The 26509-nt window shown below is 47.3% G+C and overlaps 2 protein-coding genes and 1 pseudogene across 4 annotated transcripts in view; 1 reads left to right on the top strand and 2 right to left on the bottom strand.

Annotated features, from left to right (window-relative positions):
- The first annotated feature begins 227 nt into the window (after positions 1-227).
- Positions 228-14862, top strand: tpm3 (tropomyosin 3). The gene is made up of 10 exons (XM_020933311.2): positions 228-412; positions 489-614; positions 1353-1486; positions 4767-4884; positions 10344-10414; positions 10504-10579; positions 10659-10721; positions 11427-11496; positions 13581-13659; positions 14670-14862. The coding sequence occupies exons 1-10, from the start codon at positions 299-301 to the stop codon at positions 14671-14673; spliced, it is 855 nt and encodes a 284-aa protein (XP_020788970.1). The 5' UTR covers positions 228-298; the 3' UTR covers positions 14674-14862.
- si:dkey-240h12.4 (death-associated protein kinase 2) overlaps positions 14751-26509 on the bottom strand; it is a 24128-nt gene continuing 12369 nt past the window's right edge. For 2 of the 3 annotated variants that reach the window (XM_055157282.1, XM_020933321.2), the window contains exons 3-13: positions 23118-23339; positions 22441-22579; positions 21222-21348; positions 20779-20827; positions 20624-20650; positions 20372-20524; positions 20118-20163; positions 19338-19427; positions 19175-19261; positions 18308-18399; positions 14751-16391 (exon numbers count right to left, since the gene is read on the bottom strand). In XM_055157282.1, coding sequence (XP_055013257.1) covers positions 18319-18399; positions 19175-19261; positions 19338-19427; positions 20118-20163; positions 20372-20524; positions 20624-20650; positions 20779-20827; positions 21222-21348; positions 22441-22579; positions 23118-23339 — 1021 coding nt within the window. In that variant the 3' untranslated portion in view covers positions 14751-16391; positions 18308-18318. The remainder of the gene's footprint in view (positions 16392-18307; positions 18400-19174; positions 19262-19337; positions 19428-20117; positions 20164-20371; positions 20525-20623; positions 20651-20778; positions 20828-21221; positions 21349-22440; positions 22580-23117; positions 23340-26509) is intronic. The other variant, XM_055157283.1, reaches the window with a different exon arrangement.
- LOC129410235 (5S ribosomal RNA) lies at positions 19797-19914 on the bottom strand (annotated as a pseudogene).

The raw sequence follows: 26509 nt of genomic DNA, 5'->3' as shown, positions 1-26509 counted from the left end.
GTAAATAATATTTATAGTTTCACTTTCTGGGATCAGAGCAGATGAACATTTTTGACAGTAACAGCTGTCACTTAATACACTACAATAACATGGTCCCTACTTTGCCCAAAATAGAAGAACAATAATTAGTCTTTGACACAGAGCGTCTCCAGAGATGAGTGCGGCGTGGGGGGTGGGAGGGGCCAGAGTGGGGGCATAAAGATCACTGTTGAAGCACTTCAAACTGTCACTGTTCACAACCATCCTCTGAGACCACAAGCACTCATCCTCTGCCTGAGACCCCAGCCCCGCGCTCACCATGGAGGCCATCAAGAAGAAGATGCTCATGCTCAAGCTGGACAAGGAGAATGCCTTGGACCAAGCAGAACAGGCCGAGTCAGACAAAAAGGCAGCAGAGGAGAGAAGCAAACAGGTAAGTTGTACGTTCTGTGTGTGTGAACCATATCTAACCACCATGTGAGACATAACCCTGTCTGTACCAATTGCAGCATGAGGATGAGCTGCTCCAGATGCAGAAGAAGCTCAAGTCCACTGAGGACGAGCTGGACAAGTACTCGGAGGCTCTAAAGGATGCTCAGGAGAAACTGGAGGTGGCTGACAAGAAGGCGGCTGATGTGAGTACTTATTTCCATGTGGTCACAGAACTTTGATTATTTCTTCACCATATTCAACCCTCACTGAAAGTGCTGCAGTCTGTGGTCTGTGTAAGCGAAGCCTGCTGCATTCCATTGTTGTCATGCCCAACTCCAATCCCCCAGCTGTCAGGGATTGGGAGCCCCATTTTGGCCATGATGTCAGCCAGGCACCACGGCTGTAATCTGCACAACAATAGCACAGTGCCTTTTAGGACAGCTAACCACTCTGTCACTCACTCCAAAGGGCACAACTACTGCTAACCAGAGAACGTGACTGTATATTAGGGATGCACTGGTCCAGGTTTTTTAGTTTTTTAGATACCTGTATAGATATGGACTAAATATGTGAATTTTTCCCAAAAAAAATAAAAAAAATTGTTATTTACCCTTCAAGTAACTACTGCTACTAACAGCTAAATGAATAAAAGTCCAAACATTGAGACTTTCTGGGCCATCATTATTAAAATAGTCTTATTACATCCAGAGGATATTGCCTGAACTGATATCATGGAACTGATGCCTGATCCAACAAATTTTCCTGGATCAGTGCCAATATTTGATAGGTAGTTTCAAGATGGGAGCATCCCTACTGCTAACCACTCTGCCACTCACTATACAGGGCACATGACTGCTAAGCACTCTGCCATCATAGCGCAGGGTGGTGCATTTCGGGGTGGTGCTTTCATGCCTGAGTGACTGTGAGGTGCTTGTGCCCAGGCTGAGGCGGAGGTGGCGTCTCTGAACCGCAGGATCCAGCTGGTGGAGGAGGAGCTGGATCGGGCTCAGGAGAGACTGGCCACAGCACTGCAGAAGCTGGAGGAGGCAGAGAAGGCGGCAGATGAGAGTGAGAGGTAAACTGGCTCACACCAGACTGACATGTGTCACTCTGCAGAGTTCTACACATGACCAATGTGAACAGCTCTCAGAGATCAGGGAAAAGGAAAATGTCATGACAAATATATAAATCTGATTAGTCAAAGCATCACAACTCGAACTAGCCAAAAATCTAACTATTGTTACATCCAATTGAGAGAAAAACAGCATCTTCCCTGTCCATAAACGCACAAAGCACATCCCTCTGCATGTTTATCACAGACAGTCTGTATTTTCACTAAAATAGGCTGAAGTACGTTTGTCTGCATTGCCATGTATGTTTTGGTTCTTTGAGCGCTTGGCCTTTGGCTTTCGCACAAACCATAACGCTGCTGTGTGACTGGTCCACCCACTGCCAGACCAATGGGAGAATGTCAAGATGGATTATTGTGACTTTGTGACTCACAAATATCGCGAGAATCCCGCTTACTGGACAAGGATAAGTAAAAAGTGTAAGACTACAGAGACAGGAGGAGGAGTCAGGTGGAGGAGACAGGAAGAGATGGAGGAAACAGGATGAGACAGGAAGAGGTGGAGGAAACAGGATGAGACAGGAAGAGGTGGAGGATACAGGATGAGACAGGAAGAGGTGGAGGGGACAGGATGAGACAGTAAGAGGTGGAGGGGACAGGATGAGACAGGAAGAGGTGGAGGGGACAGGATGAGACAGTAAGAGGTGGAGGGGACAGGATGAGACAGGAAGAGGTGGAGGGGACAGGATGAGACAGTAAGAGGTGGAGGAAACAGGATGAGACAGGGAGAGGTGGAGGAAACAGGATGAGACAGGAAGAGGTGGAGGAAACAGGATGAGACAGGAAGAGGTGGAGGAAACAGGAAGAGGTGGAGGGGACAGGATGAGACAGGGAGAGGTGGAGGAAACAGGATGAGACAGGAAGAGGTGGAGGAAACAGGAAGAGGTGGAGGGGACAGGATGAGACAGGAAGAGGTGGAGGAAACAGGATGAGACAGGGAGAGGTGGAGGAAACAGGATGAGACAGAGAGAGGTGGAGGAAACAGGATGAGACAGGAAGAGGTGGAGGAAACAGGATGAGACAGGGAGAGGTGGAGGAAACAGGATGAGACAGGGAGAGGTGGAGGAAACAGGATGAGACAGGAAGAGGTGGAGGGACAGGATGAGACAGGGAGAGGTGGAGGGGACAGGATGAGACAGGGAGAGGTGGAGGAAACAGGATGAGACAGGGAGAGGTGAGGAAACAGGATGAGACAGGGAGAGGTGGAGGAAACAGGATGAGACAGGGAGAGGTGGAGGGAAACAGGATGAGACAGGGAGAGGTGGAGGAAACAGGATGAGACAGGAAGAGGTGGAGGAAACAGGATGAGACAGGGAGAGGGGGAGGAAACAGGATGAGACAGGGAGAGGTGGAGGAAACAGGATGAGACAGGGAGAGGTGGAGGAAACAGGATGAGACAGGGAGAGGTGAAGGGGACAGGATGAGACAGGAAGAGGTGGAGGGGACAGGATGAGACAGTAAGAGGTGGAGGGGACAGGATGAGACAGGAAGAGGTGGAGGGGACAGGATGAGACAGTAAGAGGTGGAGGGGACAGGATGAGACAGGAAGAGGTGGAGGGGACAGGATGAGACAGTAAGAGGTGGAGGAAACAGGATGAGACAGGGAGAGGTGGAGGAAACAGGATGAGACAGGAAGAGGTGGAGGAAACAGGATGAGACAGGAAGAGGTGGAGGAAACAGGAAGAGGTGGAGGGGACAGGATGAGACAGGGAGAGGTGGAGGAAACAGGATGAGACAGGAAGAGGTGGAGGAAACAGGAAGAGGTGGAGGGGACAGGATGAGACAGGAAGAGGTGGAGGAAACAGGATGAGACAGGGAGAGGTGGAGGAAACAGGATGAGACAGAGAGAGGTGGAGGAAACAGGATGAGACAGGAAGAGGTGGAGGAAACAGGATGAGACAGGGAGAGGTGGAGGAAACAGGATGAGACAGGGAGAGGTGGAGGAAACAGGATGAGACAGGAAGAGGTGGAGGGGACAGGATGAGACAGGGAGAGGTGGAGGGGACAGGATGAGACAGGGAGAGGTGGAGGAAACAGGATGAGACAGGGAGAGGTAGAGGAAACAGGATGAGACAGGGAGAGGTGGAGGAAACAGGATGAGACAGGGAGAGGTGGAGGAAACAGGATGAGACAGGGAGAGGTGGAGGAAACAGGATGAGACAGGAAGAGGTGGAGGAAACAGGATGAGACAGGGAGAGGTGGAGGAAACAGGATGAGACAGGGAGAGGTGGAGGAAACAGGATGAGACAGGGAGAGGTGGAGGAAACAGGATGAGACAGGGAGAGGTGAAGGGGACAGGATGAGACAGGGAGAGGTGGAGGGGACAGGATGAGACAGGAAGAGATGGAGGAAACAGGATGAGACAGGAAGAGGTGGAGGAAACAGGATGAGACAGGGAGAGGTGGAGGGGACAGGATGAGACAGGAAGAGATGGAGGAAACAGGATGAGACAGGAAGAGGTGGAGGAAACAGGATGAGACAGGGAGAGGTGGAGGGGACAGGATGAGACAGGGAGAGGTGGAGGAAACAGGATGAGACAGGGAGAGGTAGAGGAAACAGGATGAGACAGGGAGAGGTGGAGGGGACAGGATGAGACAGGGAGAGGTGGAGGGGACAGGATGAGACAGGGAGAGGTGGAGGAAACAGGATGAGACAGGGAGAGGTGGAGGGGACAGGATGAGACAGGGAGAGGTGGAGGGGACAGGATGAGACAGGGAGAGGTGGAGGGGACAGGATGAGACAGGGAGAGGTGGAGGGGACGGGATGAGACAGGGAGAGGTGGAGGGGGCAGAAGGAGGGGGTGGCAGAGACAGGAAGAGGTGATGGATGAAGGAGGAGGTGGGGGACACATCACTGCTAACCACTCTGCCACTCTGTGTGTGTGTGTGTGCGTGTGTGTGTGCGTGTGTGTGTGCGGGTGTGTGCGTGTGTGTGTGCGTGTGTGTGCGTGTGTGCATGCATGTGTGTGTGTGCGTGTGTGTGTGCGTGCGTGTGTGTGTGCGTGTGTGTGCGGGTGTATGTGTGTGCGTGTGTGTGTGCGCGTGTGTGTGTGCGTGTGTGTGTGCGTGTGTGTGTGCGTGTGTGTGTGTGTGCGTGTGTGTGTGTGTGTGTGTGTGCGTGTGTCTGTGTGCATGTGTGTCTCTGTGTGTGTGTGTGTGTGTATGTATGTGTGTGTGTGTGCGTGTGTGTGCGTGTGTGTGTGTGTGCGTGTGTGTGTGGGCTGCAGGGGGATGAAGGTGATTGAGAACAGAGCTCTGAAGGACGAGGAGAAGATGGAGCTTCAGGAGATTCAGCTGAAGGAGGCCAAGCATATCGCAGAAGATTCCGATCGCAAGTACGAGGAGGTCTGTCTCTCTTTCACACACACACACGCATGCAAACACAGACACATACACAAACACACACACACACAGATGCACACAGACACACATACACGCACACACAAACATGCACACACAGAGAGGCACACACAAACACAAAAATACACACACATCACACACAAACACACACACACACACACACACATACACACACAGAGACACACATGCACACAGACACACACGCACACACACACACACACACATACACACACATCACACAGAAAACACACACACACAAACATACACACACACACAAACAAATGAGTGGCAATTGGATTACAGTTACTTTGCTGAAATAAGTGGATTACAAGGCGGTATTTTCCTGTTTTCACATTTTGTGCTACATCCCATTTGTTTATTTTTTTATTTTGGTAATTCCACTCATTGCCGGAAACCCAAACAGAACGTGGCAATAAGAGCGATGTAAACGTCATGTTCACGTTGGCGGCGTCAGTCTCACAATGCACGAGGTCGAAGAGCGAGTAGAATTGAGGCAGCAGCGCACAGGTAAAAACGCATTTGTGTCTGGGAAATTCTTCTCCCCACGTGAGATATAAAAAAAATAACAAATATAAAATCGCCTATAACTTAAATATCAAACCGGAGCTATTGTCACTGGTGAAAACAACCTGCATAGGCTCATGAAATCTGCACTACTGTCCTATAGTGACCTGCGACATGAACCGTCACCTTATCGTGGTGGAGGGGTTTGAGTGCCCGAATGATCCCGGGAGCTATGTTGTCGGGGGCTTCATGCCCCTGGTAGGGTCACCCAAGGCAAACAGGTCCGGGGGGACAGGTCAGACGAAGAACGGTTCAGAAGCCCCTTATGATGAGTGCAACACAGAGGCCAGTTACGTCGCCCGGATTGGCGTCACCGGGGCCTCACCCTGGAGCCAGGCCTGGGGTGGGTGCTCGTCAGCGAGCGCCTGGTGGCCGGGCCTTCCCCCACGGGGCCCGGCCGGGCTTAGCCCGAAGGAGCGACGTAGGGCCGTCCTCACGTGGGCCCACCACCCGCGGGAGGAGCCATATGGGGCCGGTGCAGAGAGATCTGGGCGGCAGTCGACGGCGGGGGCCTCGACGACCGGATCTCCGGACATGGAGACTAGCTCTGGGGACATGGAATGTCACCTCGCTGGGGGGGAAGGAGCCTGAGCTTGTGCGGGAGGTTGAGCGTTACCGACTAGATATAGTCGGCCTCACCTCCACGCACAGTTTGGGCTCTGGAACCCAACTCCTTGAGAGGGGCTGGACTCTCCATTTCTCTGGCGTTGGCCGTGGGGAGCGGCGGCGGGCTGGTGTGGGCCTGCTCATTGCCCCACAGCTCAGCCGCCGTGTGTTGGAGTTCACCCCGGTGAACGAGAGGGTCGCGTCCCTGCGCCTTCGGGTCGGGGACAGGTCTCTCACTGTGGTGTCGGCCTACGGGCCGGACAGCAGTGCTGAGTACCCGGCCTTCTTGGAGTCCTTGGGAGGGGTACTAGACAGTGCACCGACCGGGGACTCCGTTGTTCTCCTGGGGGACTTCAACGCACACGTGGGCAACGACAGTGACACTTGGAGAGGGGTGATTGGGAGGAACGGCCTCCCCGATCTGAACCCGAGCGGTGTTTTGTTATTGGACTTCTGTGCTAGTCACGGTTTGTCCATAACAAACACCATGTTCGAGCACAAGGGTGTCCATAAGTGCACGTGGCACCAGGACACCCTAGGCCGGAGGTCGATGATCGACTTTGTCGTCGTGTCATCTGATCTCCGGCCGCGTGTCTTGGACACTCGGGTGAAGAGAGGGGCTGAGCTGTCAACTGATCACCACCTGGTTGTGAGTTGGGTTCGCTGGCGGAGGAGGAAGCCGGAAAGACCTGGCAGGCCCAAGCGTGTAGTGAGGGTCTGTTGGGAACGTCTGGCGGAGCCCTCTGTCAGAGGGACTTTCAACTCGCACCTCTGGGAGGACTTCTCCCGGATTCCGGGGGAGGCTGGAGATATGGAGTCCGAGTGGGTTTCATTCTCGGCCTCTATTGTCGATGCGGCTGCTCGGAGCTGTGGGCGTAAGGTCTGTGGTGCCTGTCGCGGCGGCAATCCCCGAACCCGGTGGTGGACACCGGAAGTAAGGGATGCCGTCAAGCTGAAGAAGGAGTCCTATCGGGCCTTGCTGGCTCGGGAGACTCCTGAAGCAGCTGACGGGTACCGGCGGGCCAAGCGTGCTGCAGCCCGTGCGATTGCGGAGGCAAAAACTCGGAGCTGGGAGGAGTTCGGGGAGGCCATGGAGAAGGACTATTGGACGGCCTCAAAGAGATTCTGGCAAACCGTCCGGCGCCTCAGGAGGGGAAAGCAGTTCTTCACCAACACTGTTTACAGTGCGGGGGGAGAGCTGCTGACCTCGACTGGGGACGTTGTCCGGCGGTGGAAGGAATACTTTGAGGATCTCCTCAATCCCACCGTCACGTCTTCCGAGGAGGAGACCGAGGCTGGGGACTCGGAGGCGGACTCATCCATCACCCTGGCTGAAGTCACTGAGGTGGTTGGAAAGCTCCTTAGTGGCAAGGCTCCGGGATTGGATGAGATCCGTCCTGAGTACCTTAAGTCTCTGGATGTTGTGGGGCTGTCTTGGCTGACACGCCTCTTCAACATCGCGTGGCGGTCGGGGACAGTACCTCTGGACCGGCAAACTGGGGTGGTGGTCCCTCTGTATAAGAAGGGGGACCGGAGGGTGTGTTCCAACTATAGGGGGATCACACTCCTCAGCCTTCCCGGTAAGGTCTATGCCAGGGTACTGGAGAGGAGAATCCGGCCGATAGTCGAACCTCAGATCCAGGAAGAGCAGTGTGGTTTTCGTCCTGGCCGTGGAACACTGGACCAGCTCTACACTCCCCATCGGGTGCTTGAGGGTTCATGGGAGTTTGCCCAACCAGTCCACATGTGCTTTGTGGACTTGGAGAAGGCATTCGACCGTGTCCCTCGTGGTGTCCTGTGGGGGGTGCTCTGGGAGTATGGGGTCTGGGGCCCATTGCTAAGGGCTGTCCGGTCCCTGTATGACCGGAGCAGGAGCTGTGTTCGCATTGCCGGCAGTAAGTCAGACCTGTTCCCGGTGCATGTTGGACTCCGCCAGGGCTGCCCTTTGTCACCGGTTCTGTTCATTGTATTTATGGACAGAATTTCTAGGCGCAGTCAGGGGCCGGAGGGGGTCCGGTTTGGGGACCACAGGATCTCATCTCTGCTGTTTGCAGATGATGTTGTCCTGTTGGCTTCATCGAACCAGGACCTGCAATGTGCACTGGGGCGGTTTGCAGCCGAGTGTGAAGCGGCTGGGATGAGGATCAGCTCTTCTAAGTCTGAGGCCATGGTTCTCGACCGGAAAAAGGTGGCTTGCCCTCTCCGGGTGGGTGGGGTCTTTGCCTCAAGTGGAGGAGTTCAAGTATCTCGGGGTCTTGTTCACGAGTGAGGGAAGGACGGAACGGGAGATTGACAGGCGGATCGGTGCAGCTTCGGCAGTGATGCGGTCGCTGTATCGGACCGTTGTGGTGAAGAGGGAGCTGAGCCGAAAGGCGAAGCTCTCGATTTACCGGTCAGTCTTCGACCTATGGTCATGAGCTCTGGGTAGTGACCGAAAGGACGAGATCGCGGATACAAGCGCTCGAAATGAGTTTCCTCCGTAGGGTGTCTGGGCGCTCCCTTAGAGATAGGGTGAGGAGCTCAGTCACACGGGAGGAGCTCGGAGTAGAGCCGCTGCTCCTCCACATCGAGAGGAGCCAGTTGAGGTGGCTCGGGCATCTGTTCCGGATGCCTCCTGGGCGCCTCCCTCGGGAGATGTTCTGGGCATGTCCCACCGGGAGGAGGCCCCGGGGAAGACCCAGGACACGCTGGAGGGACTATGTCTCTCGGCTGGCCTGGGAACGCCTCGGGGTCCCCCCGGAGGAGCTGGAGGACGTGTCTGGGGTGAAGGAAGTCTGGGAGTCCCTGCTTAGGCTGCTGCCCCCGCGACCCGGCCCCGGATAAGCGGACGAAAATGGATGGATGGATGGATGGACATGAGGGTACACGCACACAAACACAAACAAACACACACACCTTTATCATCGTCATCAGCCTGAGAATGCGCGAACCACGTTTCCTTCCGTAGCTACTGCGCGGAAACCGCTGTCCTCCCGTGCGCGGCGTGTTTCTCGCATACGCTGCGTAAACCGCGCTTCCTCCTGTGCGCCTGTAAACCAGAACTAACACCAAGACTAAAACCGATACTAACCCAGTCCAGGAATAAACCAGGACTAAACTAAGACTAAACGAAGACTCAACTAGGACTAAACCAGGTCTAAACCAGGACTAAAACAGGGCTAAAACCAGGTCTAAACAATATGACACCTAACAGTAGGTTGGACATAATTTAAGGTGATCGCATATAAAAATAATTTCTCTATCAATAATGTTTTTAATATGGTGAAGGAAAGACTGGGCTTTTTATTGTCTTTTAGCAAACAAAACATCTTATGTTAACAGATCCTGGTCTTTGTTTCTCTACAGCAAACAGTTGCTTATTCATGGAGACTTGGGCTCAACAGACAATTTAAAGAGAACAAATAAGAATTTTCAGGATGTGGTTGCTACATTCATGTAGTTTTAAAAAGCACGACAATATCAAGTAATTCAAAGTATTCAGATTACATTACTCACTTTAAGTAATTTAATTGATTATATTACAAACTACATTTTAGGGTATGTAATCTGTAATCTGTAGAGGAATACATTTTAAAAGTAACCTTCCCAACACTGCGCACACACACAGATACAAACACACACACACACAAACACACACATAAACACATACAAACACAGACTTTTAGGTTTAAACCAAGTGGATATCAGTATTGAAACCCAAATGACTGACTCGTGTGAGGCTCATTCTGAATGTGACTGGCAGCGCCATTTTGTCCATCAGCTGGGTATCCTGAGAACAAAACACCAAATTAACCCAAATTGTATCATAAACAACTTGTCCATCATGTCTAATGTGTTTGTAATTAAAAATACAATTGTTATCAGTAAAAGCCATTTCATTTGAACATGTTTACTTTGTATCAGGGGACAAAGATAAGCCAAGTTTATTGAATTTAATTAATTTAAAATCAAAATTTTATGAAATATAATTTAAGTTCGCACTTAATAAAGTGAGGTTTAACATATTTACCTGAAGTTGTTCCACTGCTCTATAGTCTCTGTTTATTTGACTAGCTTGGGCCAATTATTCTCAGTTCACATTCAACAAACATTGAACTCATGATGACATGACCGGCTCACCTCTCACCTGCTCTCATTTACATTAAGTTCTGGAGTGTGCACCCTAACACACTTGGGTGTCTCTTGAGGAGCTGACCTCCAGCCTGTTTCCATTAGTCTGTGTAGTCTTTGATAGCCTCGTGTGGTGATCCCAGGTGGCCCGTAAACTGGTGATCGTGGAGGGTGAGCTGGAGCGCACAGAGGAGCGGGCAGAGCTGGCCGAGGCGTAAGATACACTCTCACATTATTTGGTCACTCCACTACAGACAAGTGACATTCATGTCTTTGTCTTTTGTCTCATGTCCAACGCTAAAGGAAATGTGCCGAGCTGGAGGAGGAACTGAAGAACGTTACCAACAACTTGAAATCTCTAGAGGCGCAGGCTGAGAAGGTACCTGCTCCTGTCCTGATCTCTTTGATGGGTAAGAACTAAACACATGTGAAACAGTCTGCTCTGCTTGTGTCCACAGTACTCTCAGAAGGAGGACAAGTATGAAGAGGAGATCAAGATCCTCACTGACAAGCTCAAAGAGGTAAGGACACATTATGGACTATACAAAGAAGTGGATCTCATTCTAAGTCTGGTGAAGTTTTAGGGATTTTTTATATGAGATGCTCAATGAGATATCAACATTTTATTTATTTAATAAGACAGGGACAGCGCCCAATTTTTACATGAACTTAAACCGGAGAGATGCTTGTATCAGGTTAATTTCCACCTCTAGTCCCTGGGCAGTTTCATTTATTGACTGTATTTAATTGATCTTAGCTATCAACGGTTCTTCCTGGAGACCTATGTAGCATGTTTTGGGGTGATGGGGGAAACTGGAGCACTCAGAGGAAACCCATCCAGACACAAAGAGAAACATGCAAACTCCACACAGTAAGGCCCGGGCAACCTAGGGATCAAACCTGGAACCTTCTTGCTGTGAGGCATGAGTGCTAGCCACTCAGCCACCATGCCGCCATCAAGATGTCTCATATATGATAATAAAATTAAGTAACCTGGCTCTTTTCATGTTTCAGTTTTAAATGTCCCACAAATTGTACATTTTTGCCATTTTTACACATAAAATGCACTATTTTTAAATGAAAATGTACAAAATAAATTTTTTCTTACATTTATGTAAGTAAACTGCAGACGAAATTTCAAATTTGGATCTCTACACACGGGAGCATCCCGTCTGTGTTGTCATAACATTAGAGTGAAATAGTTGTACATTTGCTGTGACTGACAGGCAGAAACGCGAGCAGAGTTTGCAGAGAGGTCTGTGGCCAAACTGGAGAAGACCATTGATGACCTGGAAGGTGAGTCCAATGTCCCGTCTGCTTTAACACTGTTGGAGATGTGGAGGTGTGTGTGTGGAGCTGTGTGGGTGGAGCTGTGTGCGGGGAGCTGTGTGCGGAGGTGTGTGTGCGGAGGTGTGTGTGTGGAGGTGTGTGTGTGCGGAGGTTTGTGTGCGGAGGTGTGTGTGCGGAGGTGTGTGTGTGGAGGTGTGTGTGTGTGGAGGTCTGTGTGGAGGTGTGTGTGTGGAGGTCTGTGTGGAGGTGTGTATGCAGAAGTGTGTGTGTGGAGGTGTGTGTTTGTGGAGGTGTGTGTGTGCGGAGGTGTGTGTGTGGAGGTCTGTGTGGGGGTGTGTGTGCGGAGGTGTGTGTGTGGAGGTGTGTGTGTGGAGGTGTGTGTGTGCGGAGGTGTGTGTGTGGAGGTCTGTGTGGGGGTGTGTGTGCGGAGGTGTGTGTGTGTGGAGTGTGTGTGTGCGGAGGTGTGTGTGTGGAGGTCTGTGTGGGGGTGTGTGTGCGGAGGTGTGTGTGTGGAGGTGTGTGTGTGCGGAGGTGTGTGTGTGGAGGTCTGTGTGGGGGTGTGTGTGCGGAGGTGTGTGTGTGGAGGTGTGTGTGTGGAGGTGTGTGCGGAGGTGTGTTTGGAGGTGTCTGTGGAGGTATGTGTGTGGAGATGTGTGTGGAGATGTGGAGGTGTGTGTGTGGAGTTGTGTGTGTGGAGGTGTGTGTGGAGATGTGTGTGTAGAGATGTGTGTGGAGAGATGTATGTGGAGGTGTGTGTGGAGATGTGGATGTGTGTGTAGAGATGTGTGTGTGGAGATGTGGAGGTGTGTGTTGAGATGTGGGAGTGTGTGTGGATGTGTGTGTGGAGGTGCTGAGGTGTGTGTGGATGTGTGTGTGTGGAGGTGTATGTGAAGGTGCTGAGGTGTACGTGGAGGTATGCGTGGAGGTGTGCGTGGATATGTGTGTGGAGGTGTGTGTGGAGGTGTGTGTGTGGAGGTGTCTGTGGAGGTATGTGTGTGGAGATGTGTGTGGAGATGTGGAGGTGTGTGTGTGGAGTTGTGTGTGTGGAGGTGTGTGTGGAGATGTGTGTGTAGAGATGTGTGTGGAGAGATGTATGTGGAGGTGTGTGTGGAGATGTGGATGTGTGTGTAGAGATGTGTGTGTGGAGATGTGGTGGAGGTGTGTGTTGAGATGTGGGGGTGTGTGTGGATGTGTGTGTGGAGGTGCTGAGGTGTGTGTGGATGTGTGTGTGTGGAGGTGTGTGTGAAGGTGCTGAGGTGTACGTGGAGGTATGCGTGGAGGTGTGCGTGGATATGTGTGTGGAGGTGTGTGTGTGGAGGTGTCTGTGGAGGTATGTGTGTGGAGATGTGTGTGGAGATGTGGAGGTGTGTGTTTGGATGTGTGTGTGTGGAGGTGTGTGTGTATGTGTATGTGTGTGTGGATGTGTGTGTGGATGTGTGTGTGGAGGTGTGTGTGGAGATGTGTGTGTAGAGATGTGTGTGGAGGTGTGTGTGGAGATGTAGATGTGTGTGTGGAGATCTGGAGGTGTGTGTAGAGATGTGTGTGTGGAGGTGTGTGTGGAGATGTGGGGGTGTGTGTGGATGTGTGTGTGGATGTGTGTGTGTGTGGAGGTGTGGAGGTGCTGAGGTGTGTGTGGATGTGTGTGTGTGGAGGTGTGTGTGGAGGTGCTGAGGTGTGTGTGGATGTGTGTGTGTGGAGGTATGCGTGGAGGTGTGCGTGGATGTGTGTGTGGAGGTGTGTGTGTGGAGGTGTGTGTGTGGAGGTGTGCGTGGATGTGTGTGTGGAGGTGTGAGTGGAGATGTGTGTGTGGAGATATGGAGATGCGTGTGTGGGTGCGTGGAGGTGTGTGTGTGGAGATGTGGATGTGTGTGTGGAGGTGTGGAGGTTTTGAGGTTTTGAGGTGTGGACCTGTGGAGGTTTTGAGGTGTGGAGCTATGGAGCTGTGGAGGTGTGTGTGGAGGTGTGTGTGGAGGTGTGTGTGGAGGTGTGGAGATGTGGAGATGTGAAGATGTGGAGGTGTGGAGCTGTGGAGCTGTGGAGCTGTGGAGCTGTGGAGACAGACATGGCTTATGACACACATTTGTGCACAGATGAACTGTACGCGCAGAAGCTCAAGTACAAAGCCATCAGCGAGGAGCTCGACCACGCCCTCAATGACATGACCTCCATGTGAGTACTGCACTGCCCCCAGGTGACGGTGAAGAGTACTGCAGTACTGTTCATGTACAGGTTATGGTGAGGAGCACTGTCTGATCCCTGTCATCTTACGTTTTACACCAGAAAACCAGAAGAAAATGGATGGATGTTTTAATGTAGTTTAGTTGTGTTTTGTTTCATTCACACGTGTTTAACACACAAACCCTTGCATATTTATTTAATTTTTTAAAGTTTTTTCTCATTATATTCATGTAAATACCAAACTTCGGTGCTGGCGAATCAGTGGAAGAATAGCTCATGTATTAGGTTGCGAGTTAGGATGTGGGAGACAGGAGTTAAAATCTCACCTGTTCCTGACACTTTGCTCCACCTTGTGATGTTGTGTGGTAATAAAGTTTTTAAACTCCATGCACCTTGAGTAGAATCATATGGGTTATTTCAGCCCTGGATTTGTGAATCTCTACTGATCTAAAGGTAATAGGTACCTGTTATTTTGAAAACTACCGCTTCATGACAAAAACCACAAAGTGGAACAGAGCATTTCGAGGTTTGGAGATGTAGACAGGGAACACTCTGCTATCTTTTATTATACAAATCTTTTATTATACAAAACATGTTATAATGTTACCTGCTAAGAAAAAAAACCAAACAAACCTGGAGTTGTGTTTTGTTTCATTCACAAGTTTGAGCAACCCCTTATTATTTTAATTATCTGAGTGCTTTCTGTTTGAGAAAAGAAATCAGCCTAAATATGCAGTTTGTGTGTTAAACATGTGAGAATGACACACACAAAAAAAACAACTCCAGGCAGGTTTTTGAGGATGTGACGAGGAAACAACATTATAACAGAGATCAGAAAAAAGCGTAATATGGGGCTTTTTATGGTCCAGTTTAAATCTTGATCTTGATCCTTATATATTTTTGGTATATATCTATATGTGTCTGTGGCCTGAGCCAGTCAGACATGTTCAGACAATAGACCCAAGCTTAGATGTGCCTAATGCTTCTCTGTTTGTGTGCAGCTAAAGCCGCCCTCCTGCCGGTGTTGTCTCCTCTTCACTTTGGTTCAGAACACGTCGAAGCCATCAGAGAAACAAAATACACACGGTCACAACACACAACTTTATTCACATGTAATCTGTTCCATTTTATAACAGTTTCGGTCTTACTATCATGCATTTGTAATTTTACTATTAAAGTTTCACTTAAGTAAAATAGTGTGTATTTCCTTCTTTTATTCTGGCACACAAAATCTGATGTTAAAGTGCATATGACAGGTTTTTCTTTTTGACTTAATTTGGTGGGATAATACCTGTTGTGAATACAAATTATAGTTTTATTCCAATCAAGAAGCAATTTGGGAAGAAAAAAAAGTGGAAAATATGTTGAAATTATAGGAAGTAGAGAGTTATAAAACATATTGATGATATTGCATTCTATCCCAAATTTTAACGCAATTTACACATAAACACATTTTTCTGATCTTTCTTTAAACTTTGCAACTAAATAGTTATTTTCTTACATTTTTATTTGTTAAATAATAATTTCTGTGTACATTAGAGGAGTTTTGACCCAGTGTATAAGATGGCTGCTAGATAACAGTATAGATTTCACTGGGGTGATGTCATAATTTCCAACCACAAAGTAAACTGGGAAAAAAAACTGATATATGATGATATAATCTTATATATATATTTATATAATTATCCTAACTGTGTTTTAGTAAAATGGGTAGTCCAAGAGACCAACAGCCTCTGTGTACGTGAAAATGAATTTCCTCTTGGGGACAATAAAGTCTAAAGTTTAAAAAGTCTAAAGCTGTTATAGGCACTTTAAGGTAATGGACACAAAGGCTGTTGTCTTAAAGGTGCAATATGGAACCTTTCTAGTGACGGGTCTGCCATCTGCTTGTCTCCATGGAGATGCTTTGCCTGTAACTTGGTCTGATCACTTGCTTTTCTCCATGGAGATATACAGGTTTAATGCCATATTTTGGAATTACCACAATACTAAACTTTCAAACTCGATTTCGATACCAAGGGATAGACTTAATATTCAATACAGATTCTGATAACATGATGAGTATTAAAAACACACTTTATTTAGACAACAGAATGTGATTTTCAACACTGAATGATAATAGTTTCTTTTATATTCTTATGTGGCCTTTTATCTGTGTAATCTCTCAGTCGTCCAGGTAGGTTCTATAAGTCCAGGTAGGTTCTATGTGCTCTTACACTTGTTCTGATACAGCTCAAGATCATTCTAAAGCTATTCAGGAAAGTTCTATCCTGTGAATATGACTTTATTAGTATCGATGCTTGCTCAAGTTAGCATCTAATTTCAATACTACTTTTAGTAGCGATTAGTATCTGATTTTAGATACTTTTAAGAAGCCTACTCTAGACACAGCAATAGCATCTCCATAGATACAATCAGATGACAGACATTCCAGCAGAAAAGGTCCATATTGTATCTTTAAGTTCAGAAACTGGGATTTGTGTCTTCAGACACAGGTTTGATGTGCGCATAGCTTCATATCTTCACCATACCCTTGTGTAGGTACAATGCAGTTTGGATTCAGCAGTCAGGAGTCCCAGTTCAGGTTGTAGGACCCTGCTTTGCTTCTTTACCAGTGTGACAGGGGTTAAACAGAGCGTGGTAGAGCAGTATGGTTCATATGCTACACAGGCCTGGAGGAGATCACATGCCACTGGTCTGGAAATGGTCCAAACTATAGAATTCTGTAAGAAGAAAAACATGTACATATCAGAAATCATCTACTCCCAGCTGCTCTAATGGTCAGTACCTATGAGTATTAGCACCCTCTGGACTAAACACCTTTACCATGTTATAATTGTTTTCCATTCTCTTTTACCCACTTGAAGTGGATGGAACTCCAATTTTGAGTCATAAAGTGATAAGATATTTGAAATTTTACACACACCAAATTATTTTTAACCAAATCAGCTTTTGCAGCTGACATTTTGCAACCAACCAGGTAGCTTTTTCTAGCCTTGTGTTGACTGTAACTCCCACCAGGTTTAAGTTCATTGCTGTACCAACTGAGGTTAAACCACAGGTTACTACTCCCCCATAGCAAGTGTGTCTCAGGGACCTACTGCTACTAGTGGGAGTCATAGTCAATAATACAAGCCCTGAAGAAGCTACCTGGTTGGTAAAGAAACTTCAGCTGCAAAAGCTTTTTAAAGCCAGCTGATTTGGTTACCTTGTTCATAATACATACTTTGTTCTTTTATGGAGTAGTTTTAGAACAATAGCAATTAAAAATGACCAAAATAAAAGAATGATCCGTGCAAGTCTCAGTGGAGATGTCACTGCTTTGTATAGAATGTTCCACTGTGTGGCATTAACTTATCTATCTTGTATTTATTCAGTTTACACATTTTTAATTGCTCAAAATACCTGGATATACCTGTAACTTGGAGTCACAGTTTTAAATGCAATACTGTGGAAAATTCCAAACAAAACAATAACATTTCCACAGAGACAAGCAGTTGCAGGCCCTCCACCGGAAAAAAGTTAAACAGTGCAGCTTTAGTGAAAATGTATTCACATTGACTTCACATTTTGTTCAATATCTACCACAACAGTGATATGAAAATGACTTAGTAATAGCACACAGGTTGAGAGACTTCCTGTTGAAAACCACAGGCTTTAGACTGGTCTCTCAGTGAGACTGTGACTCCAATACAGAGAGGCACAGAGGAGCAGAGAGAGTCACAGAGGAGCACACAGTGGCACAGAAGGGCACAGAGCAGCACAGAGGAGCACAGAGAGGCACAGAGGAGCACAGACAGGCACAGAGCAGCACAGAGGAGCACAAAGAGTCGCAGAGGAGCACAGAGAGGCACAGAGGAGCACAGAGAGGCACAGACCAGCGCAGAGGAGCACAGAGAGTCACAGAGGAGGACACAGTGGCACAGAAGAGCACAGAGCGGCACAGAGGAGCACAGAGCAGCACAGAGGAGCACAGAGCAGCACAGAGCAGCACAGAGGAGCACAGAGCAGCACAGAGGAGCACAGAGGAGCACAGAGGAGCACAGAGGAGCACAGAGGAGCACAGAGCAGCACAGAGGAACACAGAGGAGCACAGAGGAGCACAGAGCAGCACAGAGCAGCACAGAGCAGCACAGAGGAGCACAGAGGAGCACAGAGCAGCACAGAGGAACACAGAGGAGCACAGAGCAGCACAGAGCAGCACAGAGCAGCACAGAGGAACACAGAGGAGCACAGAGCAGCACAGAGAAGCACAGAGGAACACGGAGTGCAATAAAAAGTGGCACAAAAAGTGTATGTACAAACAAAGACAAACTTCCACAAACTTCTTGACTTCTTGATTTGCTGAGCTCAGATCTCCTTCTGCCTAATCTCTTGATGCGTAAAGTTCAACGCGTGTAGATAAAAACGCAAATTTCCATGTATTTGTCATTTTATAGCTCACAAAAATCACGTACGTAAGTAAAATTTTTGTTCATACACACGACTGAAAAACTACAGTGAGCACAGGACCCAGGTTCAGACATGAGCTCTCACACAAAAGCAGGGCAGCATTACACAAACATAAATGAAGCCCTCAAAAGAGTAAAGAAAACCATTATGGCAGTCTCCTTCAAACAGAAGGGCTTGGTGTAGTTACATTTGGCAGTCCTAAGTGGAGCTGCTGAGGCGCCTCCGCAGTAAAGATCCTGGTTTGACCTCGATGTCCTCCACATCACTGTCACACTCCCTCTGTGGGAACACAACACACTGCATGAATACAAGTACACACAAGTATATACATGTAGACACAAGTATACCCAGGCACACAGAAATACCTTCCAAGACGCCTGTACTACCAAGAACTAGAGAGTTCATGAGAAAAGTTTGTGTTTAACCCTGATAATATGAATAGGAACAGGAGAGAGACAGAGAGAAAGAAAGAGTGAGACAGGGACAGAGACAAAGACACTTCTATGGGGTATTAACAACTAAGGTGTAACACAGTTAGATCACCATGTTACATTTCGTTGTTTAGAAAATGCTATATTCACAGAAAATACCGTAACATGTTTTATAAACTTCCCTTTTGTTTTTGGCACTCAGAGTCTGACCTCCACTTCCTTTCCACATTAAGTCACTCCCCCCTCTCTTGTGATAATGCTCCCCCTTCAGAGCCATAAAACACAGCCAGCATCATCCTGCTAATGACACTACTGCACATCACATCAGGTTTGTCAAGTCACTGTGTAAAGTTTTGTATCATGTGTTTGTATATTTATGGAGAATTGTCGTGTGGGAGCATGGGTGACGTAGGCTTGTGGGCGGAGCATTGCACAGAATCTTACAGCTCATTGTAAAGAGGGTTCACATGGGGCCCAGAGAGATTGCTAAAATACTCATGCATGGATGACATCTAACCCCTCTTCAGGCATATTTCTGATAATGGAACAAGAATGTGACCAGGAGAGGAGACAGGGGGACACTGGGGTGTGTGGTCCACAGATGACAGGACTGCACGTCCCACCTGCAGTGGGTTGGCCTCTGGACTGGTCCTCCTGTGCTGGCGGAGGCTGAGCAGTCGAGTGCACATCCACACCATGTTCAAGGACATCTGTACACAGGTAAATACTACTTAAATTTTCATTTCAATAAATACTACTGAGTATTAATGAAGACAGGACACATACCTTCCATTTGCGTTTGGCATTGAACTTCTTAAAGTTTTTCATGTTGATGGAGGATCGATTTCTTTTATCTGTCTGTTTACGAGTGATGGGCTGAGAGAGAGAAAGCAGGAGTAACATGGTGTGCTGTGTGTTCCCTTATACAGTCTATGTGAGGGCTGTCAAACTCGAACTTTTCTTGGCCCTCAGTGTCCTGAGGAAATGGACCACATTATTCTGAATAATAATAATGCATCAGTTTTACTTTTCTGGACTCTGGCTTCACAGAATTACCATTCACTCCATACCTAGTGGTGGTAAGTTGCTATTGAGCCACAGCTGCACTGAGGCAGATTGACAAAGTGAGGCTGCCAATCTGCACCATCAGCCCCTCTGACCACCACCATCACTCATGCTCACACCACTTTCATACTAGGCAATGTGGGTGAACAAAACAACTGGGTTTTTTTTGCAACTAGTGCCCCACTGTGGCACCTGATTTTCCCAGTGGTCTCCCATCCAAGTACTACCCAGACCCGGCCCTGCTTAGATTCTGAGATCTGATGGGATCAGGCTTTGACAAGCTGGTATGGCCACATACACATAGAAAAATACTTCCTACTGCAAGTTTGAAAGGGTTTGAGACTGAATTAAAGAGTAGTGGCACTTTGAAAGCTCAGATAAATGCAAGCCTTCTGAATGATTCACAGTACAGGCCCCTGGTCTGTGGCCTTTCACTTGGTCCAAGTGGAAAGACGTCTGGACACCATGGTGTAAGTCTGGTCTGGTCTAAGGTGTTGTTACCTTTATCCAGGGATGAAGCAGGCACTCATCTGCAGTCATCCTCTCCCTGCACAGAGAGCACCCATCAGCATTTTCCCCCGGAGTAAGTTTCACCCAGTTGGCTAGTCCCCTACAGCAAGTCCCCCCCAACCAGCTACTCCCCCATAGCAAGTGTGTCTCAGAAAAGAACTCCCACAAAGTAAATCTCCCCACAACAGGTACTGCCCCAGCACATGCCTGCCCTCCATCAGTTCCTCCCACTGTGGGGTACTCACTCTGTGCTGGTCACCAGGAGCTTCTGGATGAAGTCCTTAGCCATGTCACTTGTGGTTTTAAAGGGCCCCTCCTCAAACACAAACTTCAGTTCAATCACGTTTTTTAGCGTCTCTTCATTAGTGTCCCCTTGGAACGGGGACAGACCACTCAGACTGAGGACATAAAGACAGTGTCCAGGCAGTACTGTTATAATTCACTGTCTACAAACAGGACATGTAATAAAAGTCGTATAAATAGGAAAAGTAACTTACAGAATGTAGGTAATGACCCCAATGCTCCTACAAGACAAAAAGTATATGCGAGGAGAGAACTGCAGTTTTAGTAGGTTTATTTATTTGTTTAACAGCAGAAATTACAACAACTACTACAACAACAACTACTAATAATAATAATGCAACATATTCACCACATGTCTGCAGCCGTGGTCAGAGGCTCATACTTGATCACCTCAGGAGCTGTGAAGAAAAACAAAGGTGTTACATGAGCATATCCTTCACACATGTATGTCACAAAACCTAAAGAAGGGGACAACTGAGGTGGGTCATCACAAGGGTCGATTGTCACACTCACCATATTTTGTAAACTATTCAGAATTTTGATCAAAATGCACCTGTTGAAAAAATGGGATACTCTGGGGTGAGATACTCACAGCTGTAGGGGTATGGGGTGCTATGGGGTGGGGTACTCACAGCTGTAGGTGTGTGGAGTACTCTGAGGTGGGGTACTCACAGCTGTAGGTGTGTGGAGTACTCTGAGGTGGGGTACTCACAGCTGTAGGTGTGTGGAGTACTCTGAGGTGGGGTACTCACAGCTGTAGGGGTGTGGGATACTGTGGGATGGAGTGCTCACCAATGTACTGGGGGGTGCCGCTGGTGCTGCGGTACTCCTGCCCAGGCTCCAGGCGTTGTGCGAGGCCAAAGTCGATCAGTTTGATGTTCGGCTCCGACACTTTCTCCGACAGCATGATGTTCTCCGGCTGCACACAAAAGAATGTACAAGTGAAACACAGCAGCCCTAGAGAGAGACAGGGACCCTAGAGAGACAGGGACCCTAAAGACACAGGGACCCTAAAGACACAGGGACCCTAAAGACACAGGGACCCTAAAGACACAGGGACCCTAGAGACACAGGGGCACTAGAGACACAGGGGCACCACTGAGACACTTAAATATTCGATGCATGGCACTTGCAAATAAAGATCAAAATATTATATTTCCATAGCATAATAACTATTGTATATCTAAATGTGGTACCATTTAGATTTATTTATTTTTTGTCACTTTTTAGCACAGGTGCAGAGAATTTTGAATAAAAACCTGACATTGTTTGTTAATTATGTACATCCCCCTTGTGTCATCACATTTTGAGTAACAGTAGCACCTATTATTTATCTAATCTTTGATCCAACACTTGTCCAAAACATATTTAACTTTAACACAAGGCAAGAATATGTGGCTATGAGCAGTCTCCTATATGTTCGGTTGGTATAACAGTTGAATTGCCCCTGCTATTTATTAGACTACAGTAAAGTTTAGAAATGATAGATTTACATACCTTAGAGTATGTTTGAGATACCAGACTCATTAAATCACTGGAGTGCAGTTCCAAATTTGTTACCTCTTTTTGTTACCTTTGAAGCTTAAGTATTATCTTAACTATAAGTATCTAAAGAAATTTATTTCCAAGTTATATTTCTTTGCAGTGTTTGAAAACTTGGTAATATGTTTTTAATCTAGTATGTTACAGTAGGCATGTTGATTAGATTTAAATTAGAAAACATGAGTTGTGTTTGGATGATATAAGTGTCTTACAGAGCCCCTGGATCTGGAGCCTAGAACATGGAAACACAACAGAGCTAGATGGAGCCACACCAAACAGACCCATGCCAAGGCAGCCCAAGTCACCCGTACCAGTGGAAAAGAGGCTAGAGAGACTATACTGAGACACAGGGGCCCATACTGATGGTTTTTTATGTTTAAAACTGCTTTCCATAGTCAAAGTGTCTTTTCTCCAGGCGCTTAAACGGTATTTTTGTCATATCTGCTCCAGATCTGGGTAAAGAGAGTACCTTGAGGTCGAAATGTGCGATGCGCTGCTGGTGCATGTAGGACAGGCCTTGCAGGATCTGCCTCATGAACAAGATAGCCTCAGACTCCAGGAGCTCATCTTTCTCAGCGATGAAATCAAACAGCTCTCCTCCGCTCACCCTATACACACACACAATGGGTTTCCATGTTTTTTGATACTTTTTGATACTTACGTAACTTTACTAACTTTAATTGTCACTACCATAGCCCTAACCTTAACCTAAACCCTAACCTAACCCACATCTGAACTTTTAACCATGTTCTTGATGCAATAAAAAAAGATAATTAGCCCCATAAGTAGGTAAGTGTGAGTGTGTACAGACATGGTTGTTCTCATTTTCATGTCTGTTGTTACAGTTTTGCATGGCCCTTAAATAAAGGTGTCTAAAGTCAACAGAGCTGGTGACCTGTGCACATCTAACAAAACCATGTCCTCTTTCTCCTCTCTCTCTACTCCTCCTCCTCCTTTAGTTTTGTCTGTTATAATGTTGTTGTACTGATCATCCCAAAGGGACTATCAGGTTTCACAGCCAATTTGGCAGAATATGTCTCCTATAAATGAAAGAACATGTTTGTATGACAGTAGCTGGTAGCAGAGGGATGTTTGTGTTTCCACAGAAAAAAAGCTTTGATGTTCTGTGTTTGGTGTTGAACTCACAGCTCTAGGATCAGGGCCACTTCCTCGCGGCTCTCAAACAGGTCTTTGAGGGCCACAATGTTGGGGTGTCTGAGGGCCTGAAGGATGTTCACCTCACGCTCCACCTGGCTCCGCTCCAGGCCATGGAGGCTGCGCGTGTTCTTAAACACCTTCAGGAACTTAGCAGCATAGTGCTGCCCAGTGGAACGCTCACGCACTCTCCGCACCTGCCCAAAGTGGCCACTGGGGGAGGCACAGAGCAGCATGTCATATGACAGGAATGTTCTTATCCACCACCACTATGTCTGGTTGGTTCGCCATCACCATCCTGTCTGTCTGTATCTGTAAGTCCCACAGGATCTTGGCTCAGTTGTTCTCCACAACCTTTGGAGGTGTTTCCCACCTTGATCCTGGGGTCTCCAGCCCGTACTCTGCACAGATGTTTCTGTACACTATGCCTGCCACTTGGTTATGTCGCTCCATGTTTGCTTTCCCTGCAGCATCTTACACCTGCAGTTATGTGCTTGACTGTCTCAGGAGCCTCATGCACAGGCCAAAGGAGGAGCTATAGACCACAGATGTTAGGACACAAAAGCTCCTGACCATGCATGGAGAGTTCCATCCCAAATCCAGCACCCTGAGACTGTAAGCGAGCCGAAAGGAAGGAGGCCGAGGACTAGTGAGTGTGGAAACCACTGTCCAGGATCCAAGCTCCTTGAGTACATCAAGGACAAAGCCCCGACAGATGAGGTGCTCAGAGAATGTCTTCCAGAGGAAGAGGTGCTGGAGGGACCATCATGGCAGGACAAGCCCCTACATGGGGCGAACCACCGGAACATAACTGAAGTGGTTGATATCAAGAAATCCTACCAATGGTTTGAGAGAGCTGGTCTGAAGGACAGCACAGAGCTTCATCCTGGCTGCTCAGGAGCAGGCAGGACAGCACAGAGCTTCATCCTGGCTGCTCAGGAGCAGGCCCTGGGTACTTGACCATTAGAGGCCCAGATCTACCACACCAGACAAGAGCCAGAGGTGCTGGCAGGGAAAGCAAACATGGAGCGACATAACCAAGTGGCATAGTGTACAGAAACATCTGTGCAGAGTACAGGCTGGAGACCCCAGGATCAAGGTGGGAAACACCTCCAAAGGTTGGGGAGAACAACCGAGCCAAGATCCTGTGGGACTTCCAGAGACAGACAGAATGGTAATGAACCGACCAGACATAGTAGTAGTGGATAAGAACAGAACAAACCGTGGTGGTGGACATCACAACACCAAGCGATGGTAATATCAGGAAAAAGGAACACGAGAAACTAGATAAATATCAGGGGCTCAAGGAGGAGCTGGAGTGGACTGGATGGGTAAGGCATCGGTGGTGCCTGTGGTGATCAGAGCACTAGAGACTGTAACCCCCAAACTGGAAGAGTGGCTAAAGCAGATCCAATGAAAAACATCACACATATCAGTCCAGAAAAGTGTACCCAAGTGCGCTCTCTCTCATATTTACATATTTAGCACTGATTTATTGTGGAACATTCCAAACAAGATAAGCTTAACACCATTATTTCAGTCAAAGCGGTAACATCTCCAAGCTGCATAGTGCATCTTTAAATAAATAACATTTTTAAACATTTATAGAATGCACCTAAAACGTTTGTATCTTATCTTACATGTATTCACTTACATGTGTTTTTACTGTTCAAATATATCTTGAAAAACATGTCTTGCCAAGTCATATCTTGTGTGTGGGCTAGGGATGAGACATGATTTACGAATAGTCGAATATTCGTCATACGTTCGAATATCGAATAGTTATTTCGAATAAAGACGTTTCCTAACCAATATTTCATGTACGGCATTCAGCCAGAAGGTGGCGCTAACAGACTGTAAAAGTCCCTGTAGGCGCGGTAGACTAGGCCGAGTGTAGAGGCTGCTCCGGAATAACAGAAGAAGAAAACTTACCGCGCAGCATTAACAATGCAGAAAGTAAAAGTTCCGTATGGTCGTCATTTACTTTGTTAAGTGACAAAGATGTTCAGAGTAAAATCTGTCAGGTGAAGCTCGCAAACCATAGATCAACCACTACCACGCAGAGCCATCTGAGAGCAAAACACGCCGAAACAGGGGAACATGCGCAAATGAACTCAGTACTGCCAGGATATATGCCCCCCACTCCACACTGACCCGATGACATGGTGGAAAACAAACAAACAGAAATACCCCCGATTGACAAAGTTAGCGAGCGCTTACTTAGGTGTGTCTGCGACGTCTGTGCCATCGGAGCGAGTCTCTGCAGCGGGCAGCTCAATGAAAGTAGCGCAGTGGGCTACAGTATGTGCTTGGTCATGCGTTTTTAAAATTGAGATAGTCTTGAATATAATTTCATATTGTTTCATATGTGGGTTGCTCAATTAAGATGTTCATTTCTGATTTGGAAGGTTGCTGTTTGATTAAAACTTTTGCGCTTAAATACCCCATCTGTCATCTCGTATATGCACGTGTGCGTGCGGGCGGGGGAAGGGGGGTCGATTTTCGAATAATATTCGAATAGCTGTCATTGATTTTCGAATAGTTTTTGCCAAATATTCACATCCCTAGTGTGGGCTCACATCACCAAAGATCTGACCTGTAAATTGGCCTAATTGTGTCTCCATGGAGATAGACAGATAGATAGACAGATACAGTCCATCAGAGAAGTCACAGTGCACTTGTACACATGAGGCCTATAGCTCATAAAACACTCAAATTTCAAACTCTGTTTTGATGATGACAATAAAATAACACAAATTCTTTAGACAATAGGTTGTGATTTTAAAAATATGTTTTATATATATTTTATATTATTCCCATGTGGTCTTATATGTGGTCTTTTATTATTTAGTTTACAAAAAGGGGCCTTGAGAATTATCACCAACAGTCATTGTAGAGAGCCATCCAACCCATTATTTGTTCATCTTAAAGTGTTGAAAATGCATGATATTGTTGATTTACGTATCCTCAAAGTAATGTATAAAGCAAAGTGCAATGTATGACCTGTAAACAGAGTCGGCGTCAGAGCACATCTCCTGGAGGGGCATGGGTCACCAGCAGGGGGGGCACTGCCATTTGAGAAATATTTTAACGCGGTGGAGTCATACACAGCAGACATGCTATCAAACACGTTTTTCTTTAACAGTATTAGGCTAATTATGTGTTGTTGTTATAATTATCATCATTATATTAAGATTATTATTATTAGCTGCAATAGTTGTTGAGGCTGTGTGGTAGACGATACGCACACAAGACAATAATTAAAGGTTGAGGTTTATTAAAAAACAATAAGGCCACTGGTTGTAAACATTAAACAACAACCTCTCGTCAAAAACACCTCTGAACTAGAAATAGCCACGCATCCGACAGCACCAGGGCTGTAG

Source organism: Boleophthalmus pectinirostris, unplaced genomic scaffold, assembly GCF_026225935.1.
Source record: "Boleophthalmus pectinirostris isolate CB_2022bp ecotype Guang Dong unplaced genomic scaffold, ASM2622593v1 HiC_scaffold_21, whole genome shotgun sequence".
Lineage (NCBI taxonomy): Eukaryota > Metazoa > Chordata > Actinopteri > Gobiiformes > Gobiidae > Boleophthalmus > Boleophthalmus pectinirostris.
This window is presented reverse-complemented; position numbering and strand designations above follow the sequence as displayed.

Coding starts and splice junctions, on each gene's coding strand:
- tpm3 (XM_020933311.2), top strand. CDS start 299: ATGGAGGCCATCAAGAAGAAGATGCTCATGCTCAAGCTGGACAAGGAG. Junction 413..488: donor CAGAGGAGAGAAGCAAACAG/GTAAGTTGTACG, acceptor TACCAATTGCAG/CATGAGGATGAGCTGCTCCA. Junction 10,580..10,658: donor TAGAGGCGCAGGCTGAGAAG/GTACCTGCTCCT, acceptor TTGTGTCCACAG/TACTCTCAGAAGGAGGACAA.